This window comes from Quercus suber, unplaced genomic scaffold (assembly GCF_002906115.3).
Source record: "Quercus suber isolate HL8 unplaced genomic scaffold, Cork oak 2.0 scaffold_5, whole genome shotgun sequence".
NCBI classification, from domain to species: domain Eukaryota; kingdom Viridiplantae; phylum Streptophyta; class Magnoliopsida; order Fagales; family Fagaceae; genus Quercus; species Quercus suber.
Window position 1 is genome coordinate 2,953,965 of NW_027069471.1, and position 11,146 is coordinate 2,965,110.

The 11,146-nt window shown below is 35.3% G+C and overlaps 1 protein-coding gene across 3 annotated transcripts; it reads right to left on the bottom strand.

Annotated features, from left to right (window-relative positions):
- Window positions 1-414: 414 nt before the first annotated feature.
- LOC112001598 (uncharacterized) lies at window positions 415-10,464 on the bottom strand. 3 transcript variants are annotated; one of them, XM_065772436.1, is made up of 7 exons: window positions 7,961-10,464; window positions 6,115-6,707; window positions 3,213-3,405; window positions 2,578-2,642; window positions 2,184-2,394; window positions 1,289-1,654; window positions 415-621 (listed from the first exon to the last, which is right to left on the bottom strand). In XM_065772436.1, the coding sequence occupies exons 1-6, from the start codon at window positions 8,069-8,071 to the stop codon at window positions 1,292-1,294; spliced, it is 1,536 nt and encodes a 511-aa protein (XP_065628508.1). In that variant the 5' UTR covers window positions 8,072-10,464; the 3' UTR covers window positions 415-621; window positions 1,289-1,291. The 3 variants fall into 3 exon arrangements, with proteins under 3 accessions (XP_065628508.1, XP_065628509.1, XP_023889539.1); XM_065772437.1 differs by lacking the exon at window positions 415-621 and having other exon boundaries at window positions 1,029-1,654; window positions 7,961-8,099; window positions 8,288-10,464; XM_024033771.2 differs by lacking the exon at window positions 415-621 and having other exon boundaries at window positions 1,029-1,654.
- Window positions 10,465-11,146: the final 682 nt, after the last annotated feature.

The window sequence follows — 11,146 nt, forward strand, 5'->3', positions numbered from 1 at the left end:
ACTGTGTCAAATCATAAAAGAATTGTGTGCATAAAATGAATATTGAGAGACTTCAAAACCATCAGAAATTTGTCTAGGATGCTTGAGAATGATTTTTGAGATGCAGAGATCTGTAGGGAAATAAAACTAAAATTTGGTTAGATGCTTGGAACTGCCTACCTCTCAAGTCCTGAATTTCACTAACTCATATATTATGGTCCAATTCCAACATCATATTTGTGACTCTAGGCCTTTAAGAACAAAGAAATTTCTTACAATCAGTTTAGTGAGACTTCTCTGGAGTCTGGATAAAGAGATCAAGAAAAACACGTTTGAATCTGCGAGGTGAGAGATTATGATTAAAAAAAACCAATAGGTGGAGATTGATAGGCTATATTGTATTTTGTTACTTTTCAATGGCTTAAAACAAAAAGATTTAAGTAACTCTTATCAAATAATCAATTTGAGTAACATTTAACATATATACAAAGTGGTCATACGGTTTTTGAATAGTTATCTCTTAAGACAAGAATAGAGAATCAGAATATTTCCCAATAGTCAATTCTCGGTTTCCAAAAGTATCCTTGCCATGCCCATTATGTTGTTAAAGTATGAAAAGTCTGCAGAATCTTGCAGAATTCTCTGCACAGTTCACACAAGAAAAGAAGAAGAAAGTCAATAGTGAATAGAAGTTGAGAATGAAATCTATATTTGACTGTATGTAAGTGAGAGTACTACTGTCTCAGCAAAAATAAAGAAAAAAGTACGAGTACTACTGTGGTAATTATACAGAGATATTGAGCTCAAGTAGCACATGCATCAAGCTGAGTTTAGCATGTGGAAATACTAAATAACAGAATTCTGCATCTAGTTAATTAATTGAACTGATTGAATTTTACGCACGAGTGTTTCCCTTAACAAAGCATGCAACTCAAAAGCTTAAACTAGTAAATGGAAATACCCAATAAATACATAAGCCTATAACCAAGTACGCACCCAATTGAAGCTATAAATGATAACCTATTTGCAGCTTACCATTGCTAGGTCAATTTCTTCCTAACCTTGAAATCTTATATTCATAATACACTTTGAACCAAACAACACAATAAGACTGTTATCAAGATCATAAGAGGAGGTAAATTATGACTTTCCTCAGTAATCAAATAGTGATACATTTATTTTGTGGACTTTTTTTTTTTTCCTGTAGACACCATCCAAAATGGGACATATATGAGTAAATAATTGAGCTATGACTTACTCCTAAATAAAATATACATTAATCTGTATACATAAGAATAGAAAAAGAAACCTTCTATATCTGCTTATTTTGATTTTCCCAAAAATTGTTCTCCCACAATTCCACTTGTTTTATTGAATTTTCCTTTCTCTGCAGAAATGCATGAAGAGATGGAGGATCATATGGACGAGGCATAGTGCATGGGCTAGTGTACGTGGGACCATTTTCCATGGATTCCTCAAAAAATTTCTTCTGCACTCCTTCTGCTGGACAAGCCATTGTCTCTGCACAGAGTTCAACAGCTTCTCTGGGTCTAATGGGCTTGAATGTTAAGCGCTTAGCATACTCATTTAAAAGATGAAACATGTAATCATATACATATTCCATCTTCAAGTCTTCTTGAATGAATTCACTTGCTGCCTTCCCCATTCCTTGTGCCTGAGTAATCAAATAAAAATAAGTAATCGAGAAAAGGGAAAGGGAAATATGAAAATCAAAGTCAATTCAAAACTGCATTTGAAATTTTAATTTTGGTACTGTATCCTTCATATGTCCCATGAATTTTGTGTACTTGAGGTATGAATAGAAAGATAGCAACAAAACAAGCATGGGTTTTGTTTTAAAGAAATTAAACATTGCAAAAAAACTGAAATGATCAGATAGTTTGACGTATGAGAGCCTTTAAGCTTTTAAGTAGTTGCTTATTGGCTTCTTATAAGTTATATCAGGCATGTTTAAGTTCAAAACTCATTGTCTGAAATCATCCCCCTATGAAAATTTTTGGCACTGACAATACTTATTTGGACATCTACTTGTGGACACCAATGTACATACACCAGACACCTAATCTCAACACTTTAAGAACCAACATTACACTTTTTACTTTTCAAAATTTTGATGAATAATGACAAAGTTGGATACAATTACACCAATGACATCTTCTCAACAAGCCTAAGTATGATATTACCTTTTGCTTATGGCTGTTGCCCCAGTCAACTGCGAACTTAATAGATTTGCATTTGTCATCATTCCTTACAGGCCAGTAGTGGTGCAATGGCATCAAACCTCTTGTGAAGAAATCATAGTAGTGGGGCTTCACAAGTAAGCTAACAGAATCACAAGCAAGAATGTATTTTTCACTGACAGACCAGGCAGAGCCTTCGATATAAATCTTATACCTGCGTTTGTTGTGAAAGGAAGAAACCATATTACTAATTGATAATGCACATAGTCAACAAAAAGAGGTGATAAAGTGAACATGGAATTAGTAAACAAAAAAAAAAAAAATCATAAAAACTGAAAACTAAAGACAAGCATGCCATGCAAAAAAAGCAGAAAGAGATTGAAACTTTTTGTCTCACCTATAATTGCATTGGCTAGCCAAGTCTGACTGTTTGTATCCTTCCTGTGATTCTCGGATCCAATCCTGCAAATGAACATTCACTATTGTACCAGTTGCGATACTTTTTTTACATGTGACATAACAAATTTGCTCAACTTCATATGCTCATGAAGCATCCATTCCTCTATCATTCAACATTAAATCCCTATTAACATGTTACTGGCATGCGAGAAAAGATCTACTTTTCTCTATGTAAATAGAAAAAGAGGACCCTCATCTTCTTTAAAGCGTATACTTTTGGGTTTGGCTTAAAAGTTTGGCTCCCACCTACACCATAAAGTTGCTAGTGGACTCCAAAAGCTTCACTGTGGGGTACGCCTAAAGAAGAGATAGCTTAGTTGCTTTCTATTCTTCAGTATGTATTTCTTCTTTTCAATAAGAACTTCATTTTAATTATAAATTGGAGTAGAAGGGACATATGGCCTAGTTATAAGAGTGGCTAGGATAATTGTTTTTGTTCATCAATGCAACCATATGGTTGAAATTAATTGGAGAACCTAAGGTACAGCACATAAGAAATTGTATCTAAATTTTATCTATTCAATGATATACGAATAAAAAAAAAAATTGAAAGAAAGAAATTCAAAATGTTACCTGAGCATATACACGAGCATTCCAGTCTTGATTGTCAGAGACATTACATTTCATGAGTTCTTGCCTGAGTAGAGCAATCGATGGATTACCCTTCCAGTAAGCATAAGGTTCCCTTGCCATCCATCCCATCCTCTTGTTGCCTTCTTTTAGATCATTCAACAAATGTTTCCAAGGCTTTATATTGATCTCAGCCCTACACAAGTACATGTCATGTTAGGACTTAGGAGGGAAGTTATAGAAAAGAGAAATTGTTTACTAAGAAAAGATCCCTTCCTTGGATAGTTAAGAACATCAAATAGTTGTGCACAAGCATGCACGCAAACTCACACACACAAAATATATGCATATATGTACCTATGGTTTTATTTTTAAAATGTCATTGAAAAAAAATGTGCTTTATGAGAAAGGAATAAAGTATCACCACTTGAATGTTCTTGATTCAATTTCTCTTTTGAACTTTTAGTATTTTAGTTATAATATGATATCATCTTTCATATAAGACTATATGAATCTCAATGAGAAATTGTCATTCAATATTGAGAATTTTAAATACTTGAATTTTAAGTAAAGGAGAGGGCATTCAAACATTAGACGTCTTTGTGGGAAATATCAAAAAATGGATCCTTAAAAGTTCAAACCTCTTATATATTTGAATTTAAAAGACCTTTTATTTTTATTTATTTATTTTTTTGAGTATGAGCTCATAATTTTAAGGGGGCAAAGTCTAAAATTTTAGTTTGTTTTTTTTAATTAATTTTTGTAAAGCAGTTAATTAATTTATTTTTTTCAAAGNTTTTTTTTTTTTTTTGTTTTTTTTTTTTTTTTTTTTTTTTTTTTTTTTTTTTTTTTTTTTTTTTTTTTTTTTTTTTTTTTTTTTTTTTTTTTCGGTCTGATTAGGAATAGGATCGGGTATGAGTTTTTTTAAAAAAAAAAAAAAAAAAAAACCCATAGCAGGTCTGGGTCGAATCCGGCTTTTATCAAAAAATCCAAGACTCGGCCTAGATAAAACCCGGTAACCTGAAATTACAAAATACCCTATATATATATATATATATTTTTTTTTTTTTTTATATTTATATACCTATAATCTAACCCTAATCCCTCATTTCTTCAGCAGCTACTCAGAACTCACGCCGCCTCAGACTTAATAATCTCTTTAGCTCAGTCTCGCCACTCTCACTCACCTCGTCGTCACCGTAGCTCACCGCCGTCCCAAGCTCACTCACTCACAAGCTTACTCACTCACTCTCAATCTCACCACGGCCCAACTGTCTAACCTCTCATAGTCGCCGTAGCTCTTATCACCGGTCCCTCTCATCGCCATCCCAAGCTCTTGCCGTCGGTCTCTGTCTATTCTGTTCTCTACTTTTCTTCAAAAAAAATTTTTGATATTAATGTACTCGGTCTGTTCTGTTCTGTAGCTAAATCAAACATTTTTGTGTGTATATATATATATATAAATGATAAAAGAAGAGTTGAATGTGGTTGTAGTGGATTTGTGTTTTTGTGGTTGTTTTGAATGGTGCGTGTGATTTGTGTTTTTGTTCAAGTTTGTTCCTTTTTGGATTAGCTGGTTTAGCATAGGAGCTGGAGAGCCCAGTTAAAGAAGCTCAAGGTTTTCCCATTTTGTTTACTTCAGAGTTTCAGTAAATGGATCTGCTTTGTATGTGAGGTTCACAGTTTTGAAATTTGGATTTCATTGTTCTTGTTATAGTCTCAAGCCAAAGTATTTGAGAGGGGTTTTGTGAGTCTCTTTGCATTTCAAATTTTTTTTTTTTTTTTTTTTTTTTTTTTTTTTTTTTTTTTTTTTTTTTTTTTTTTTTTTCGGTTGGGCCATGATTTGGGCCACGGATTGGGCCCAAATCTGGTTGGGCTAAACGGGGCTCGCGGGGCCAATGGGGTGGGTCTAGGCCCTAGGAAAAAAACTGTTTAATAAACGGACCAGGTTCGGGCTGCGGGTCAGGTCCGGGTATAAAAACCCAACGCGAACCCAACCCGTTGTCATTCCTAATTGTGGGAGTAAATTTTTTATTTTTTATTTTATATGGGATCTTACTATGTGAGTTTATAGTAAAATCTATCATTCAAGCAAGAAGATAAAGTATTAATTCCATAATATTGAATAAAGACATAGTTTTTCTCTAAACTAGTTTAAAAGAATCTCCTACAACCTTCTATGTAGAGGTTTATAAGACTATTCACACACACATATATGTGTATATATATATATATATATTGTTGAAAAATATTCACATATATTATTTAAACAATTCACATGACTCATTTAAAAATGTCATGTGATTAAAAATACACGTATATGATCCTTTTAACCACCCAATAGTGCATTAGAGCAAAATTTCTCAAAATAGGTTTAGAGATAAACTTTTTTAAGTTGAGTAATAACTCTTTAATGGTTTTAGGGGGGTAAAAAGTAAGTATGACATAGATCGATTTATAATATTATAATAAGCAGTGATTTAAAAATACACATATATGATCCCTTTAACCACCCAATAGTGCATTAAAGCAAAATTTCTCCAAACAAGTTTGAGGTAAACTTTTTTAAGTTGAGTAATAACTTCTTAATAGTTTGAGGGGGTAAAGTGCAAGTATGACATAGATCGATTTATAATATTATAATTAATAGTGGTTTAATTGTGTTAAACTGATTATTACTAAAATGAATAAAGTTACCGATACATTATTTTTACAACAAATCTTAAGTAACAAGCAATAATAGTAATGGAATTAGACGAGAAGCAGTAACAAATTACTATATAGAATTTGTCGTAAAATTGTTGTTATTTCACCAAAGCTATGGAGAAGAGTGAGCCGTTGGATTGCGAGTGAGTGAAACAAGCACAAATGGAGATTGCAAGTAAGAGAGTAAAAAAGGTCTTACCAACCCCAAAAGGACCAATCAGGGAAAACAATATCCAGTGTATCATCATCCCCACAGTACCGAAACAGCGGAGGTGGGCCTGTGGAATTAGGCCCTTGATAGTCCTTCGTTTTGATGACTGGCCAGTCAACGCAATCAAACATCAATTCCAAGTCAGGAATTTTCCCAGGGTACCTCCGCAGTAACTGTAGGATCCCCCACAGCGTAAAAACGTCTCTTGTCTGAAACGCCCTCTGAAATCTCTCCACGTAAGCCTTGCCCTTCACTATCACTAGCCTGAAATTTGCTGTCGCTTTAGCCCTTTCCAACATGTCCCTCGTGATCCCAGTGTGGGCCCAGGGCTGTAGATCTTCGTGGATCCAACGGAAGTACTCGGGACACGTGGGTGGTGATGGACGGTCAGTATCTTCTTCTGTGTTGAACGTGGTTGGGTAGTTTGAAGGGCAGGTTCGTGTGAGGCTGTAAGTTGTACAGTTTAGTGGGATCGCAATTGGCTCTAAGGGCTCTTTAGGAATTTTGGGGATTCCTCGAGGGTATACGTGGGATGTTATAGTAGTTAGTTTTGATTTTGGTGCCGAATCGTCAGCTAAACCCTGAGACACGTAGCACAATGCTTAATAGTAAATAACACAAGAATAATTAAATTCTTACGCATGGTAAAAAAATACTTCTTTAATTTTTTCAAGAAAACCTAGGGGTAAAAAAAAATCAATTACCTCAATAAAATAATAAGATAGAACATAATCAATCATTATCTTATAGACTTCTTGAACATATGCCTTAGTTTCACAATCCAAATGCAGCCGACTTTGACTTGAGAAATGACAAATTCGATAATAACTCCACATATTTTGAATGTATTCATTGTTTTCAGAATTGTTTTATTTCCAACAACAAAGCTAATTGTCAAAACTTGCATATACTTCCTTTGGTTTCGTTATCATGCAAAAGTGGAATTTATAAAATCTAGCCAAACATATATTAAAATCTAAATATAATCGCTTAGATATTTCAAATGGTTTCGAAATAAGAAAAGGGTGCAGCAAAAAATAGTATATAAAAGAATCATTTACGTCTGATTTTACTTTTCTTAAATGGCAATTACATAACTTACTTCATTCTTTAAATGTGTCATTAGAGGACTCTTTTTTTTTTTTTTATTTTAAAGTACACTAAAAAACTCATTTCATAAACAAAAGAACAACCAACAAGATTATCATAGAATATAGGAATGCCCTAAGGCCTTGTTATAAAGCCGTGAGAGTAATAAAATAATTTTGACTAACGACAATTATTTAAAATGAGAGTAAAAAGAGAAAGCTGTCCACAACCACCGGAAATCTATTCTGGGAAAGTTTTTTTATGAAAAATTGAAAAATCTATAAAAATAATGAATTATTTTTCCATTCTTCCTTACAAATTTTTTTTAAAAAAATAGATTATTAATATATGCCTAAAGCCACCTGTTAGTAAATCCCTACTATCATATTTCTTCGAACAGTATTCAACCTAGGAATAACGACAAAGACAACGCGCAATTTGTCAGTTGTCACTGATCAAAAACGGCACAAGCTGTTTGATCGCTAAACCAACAGCTTCTAGACACGTTTTATGACTTCATTCACTTTGTTTGTACTTTATAGTTTTACAGACACCAACGTGTCGTTTTATGAACTCTGAAACTCGTCGTTTCCACGGCTCCATATGGTGGTGGAACCTCACCACCTCAAGTGCCGTTTCAATCGCGTAAGACAGCGACGTGTCGTATAAAATTTCTTTCACGAATAAAGTAAAACACACCATCATTGATAGTAGTAGAGTATTGTAATAATACATTAATACTTACAGTGGGGTAGAGAACGCGCGTGAAGACAAACGCGCCGGCGATCAGGAAGAAGAGGAAGATGAAGAAAGCAGAGGATCGAGCAGGAGCCTTCATAAATGGCCGCCAGATCATGTCTGCGAAGTGACGATAAAGCCCCGACCTTGGCAAGAAATAACACTACTCAAACCTCTGATGCATATTGTAATTGTAATTGTACTCTCTCACACTATGTTTTGAGTTTCAACCATACACTTTCTGACAACAATTTCACTCAAACTTTTATTTTCTCAACTGGGTTTTGTTGGATTATTTGTTATGTTTTGGGAAAGCCTTAGTTAAGTTTCTTACCTGGGTTTCTCAGACTTGGCTGATTGGAGCTTTTGACATGATGGGTTTTTGTTAAGTGACGTGATATGATCTACCTAAGATTTCAGTTACCGTTGTTGTTGTGCAGGAAAAATGGACCTGATTGAAAAAAAATGTGTTGTTGGGTTGTGTTTGGAAGTGTAACTGAATTTGTTTAGATCAGAGATAAAAGCTTTGGGTACGCTTGGGAAATGCAAAGAGAGATATTTTGGGTACACGAAAAATAAGTAAAGTATATATGGAAATGATGAAAGAAAGAGGTGGAAAACCGAAAATGTGAGAAGTGAGAACCGAACCACAGGAAGTGAGAGGGTTTTTTTTTATTTTAATGAAGAAACTTTTAGAGGTAGATAGAATCTCGTGAACAAATGCGACTTTCTCTCCCGAACTCTTTTTTTCATTCACTGGAACAGAGTATAAAAAAGGAAAACAGAGTTTCACTAATTTTAGATCTCTTTGACAGAGTTTAAAAAAGGACAACAAAGTTTCACTAATTTTAGATCTCTTTTTTTCATTCAAAAAAGGACAACAGAGTTTCACTAATTTTAGATCTAGGATGTGAGTGACAAAGAGGGAATAGGGCCAAACGTGTAAGCCCACACTTTTTCAGCTTCTTCTTATATGTGACACTATTTATCATCTATGCTTCACAAATTTTTGGGTGCCTAGATTTAAGAATCCAGTTGAATTGGGCTGGAACAATGTGATAAATTCCTTTCCAAAAAGAAAAAAGAAAAAGAACAATGTGATAAATTGAAATGAAAAACAATATGATTCTAATTTTAAGTCTATAAATCGAAATTGATTCTAATGAAGAACAATGTGATAAGAACAATATGGTATTCAATTTATGATAAATTGAAATGAAGATTAATATGAGAAATTGATTCTAATAAGGAAATGAAGAAGAATTCAAATTGTGAGTACTATAGGTTGGAGGGGGTTTCTCTCTGCTAGTGAAGGGTGGGTTCCCATCTCCTCCTAGAGTGTAGAATAGTAGTCCCTTCTCTTAAAGGTGTCTCTGTCCCCCAAGGTAACAGGTTTACCTTGAGGCTTTGTGGGTTTTTCTTCAGAGTTTTAGGGAAATAATTATTAGAATAGGATGGAAAAGCTTACAAAAACCTGGAATAGTCTAACCCCCTCGGAATGTGAAGGTTCAAATTTTCACATCAAGGAGGACCAGGCGAAAACCGAAGTTATTATAGTAGCTAAATTTTTGACTAAGCGAGCTCTTAACATAGACGCTATCGCTAAAACTTTCACACCCATTTGGAGATCGAAAAATGGCTTCAAAATTAAAAAGGAAAGTAGTCACATGGTATTGTTTAAGTTTGATGATAAGAATGAGATGGAGAAAGTCATGGCAGCTAAGCCTTGGAGCTTTGACAAGAGTCTAATGGTATTGCAACGGTATGGGAAGGAAACGGACTTGGGGGATATGGAGTTCAATAAAGTGACATTCTGGGTGCGAGTACATGACATCCCAATCATATTTCGGACAAGGAAGATTGTGGAACAGCTGTGTGAAGCGATTGGGAAGGTGAACGTAGGTACTAATGAAGCTGAAACAGAGGGAGATAACTTCTTGAGTCTGGGTTACCATTGATATCTCCCAACCACTATGCAGGGGGCGAGTTATCTCGCTTAACAGTGGGAAAGAAATATGGGTGCCCTTCAAATATGAAAGACTTCCAAGCCTCTGCTTCTGGTGTGGATGTTTAACACATGATGACCGTGATTGCGAAGTTTGGGTTGAAAGTGAAGGGAGCCTCTCACCAGAGTCCCAACAGTTCGGCCCCTAGCTTAAGGCTGCACCTTTTGTGCCGACACGACTGTACATGGTGAAAGTACTTGGTTTTTTTGCAAAAAAAAAAGCTGGACCATCGATGGAAAAATGTGTAGTGAAGAAGGCGCCAGTAGTGGTGGTGCGCTCTGGGAAACTAGCTCTAGAAATTTTTAGGACTAATAAGGAAAATTTAGATGCTGACGCTGCAGGAGACATGGATCTGGTTTTTAAGGAAGTGAACAAAGAGAAGTCAAGGCTATCAACTGATGAGGGAAGTATGGAGGATGTGACATTACACGAGCCCGAGTCAGCAAAGGAAAAAGTATTAGCTGATGCTTTTGAGGAGGAAATTAAGGAGATGGATAGGGAAATAAAAAAGCATGATAGTAAATTTGTAAGGCCACTCGGTTTTGGAGTTGGTACAGGAAAGGGAAACTTGGTAAGTCAGCCTTGTGATGAGAAGCTACACCAACCCGTGAATCAGCCTTGTGATGTGAAGCTACCCCAACTAGACCAACCCATGAATTAGACTTGTGATGTGAAGCTACACCAACCTAAGCCAGCAAAGGAAAAGTTGTCAGCTAAAGCTTTTGAGGAGGAAATTAGGGAGCTGGATAGGAAAATAAAAAAAGTTTGATAGAAAAATCATAAGGCCACTCGGTTTTGGAGTTGGTACAGGAAAGGAAAATTTTGTGAGTCAGCCTTGCATTTATGAGCTTAATGTGCCGTGCCCAACAGCCCATGCAGCTAATATGTTAGACCCAGCAGCCCATGCAACTTAATTGTCTCCATCAACACGCATGCCATTAGCTGAGATCCCAAGCTCTCTTGTCAATCATGTGCATGCTGAAGGTACTTGGAAAAGGTACACTAGAATAGGGGTGGCATCAGATGTGGGTATGGCTGAAACAGTGGGAGAAAAAAGAAGTGCAGAAAATACAACAAACCAAACTGAGTTACCAAAAAAAAGAAGGGTTTCCTAGGGAGGTGCAACAAAAAATAAAATATTGGTGGAGGTTGGTTACCAGCCCTACCAGAAGTAATGAGTTTATTAT

Excerpts from the sequence above, each read along its gene's own strand:
- LOC112001598 (XM_065772436.1), bottom strand. The coding sequence starts at position 8,071 with ATGATCTGGCGGCCATTTATGAAGGCTCCTGCTCGATCCTCTGCTTTC. Across the intron at positions 6,708-7,960 it reads CGCGCGTTCTCTACCCCACT|GGTTTAGCTGACGATTCGGC; the intron begins GTAAGTATTAAT and ends TACGTGTCTCAG. Across the intron at positions 2,643-3,212 it reads ATGCTCGTGTATATGCTCAG|GATTGGATCCGAGAATCACA; the intron begins GTAACATTTTGA and ends GTTCATTTGCAG.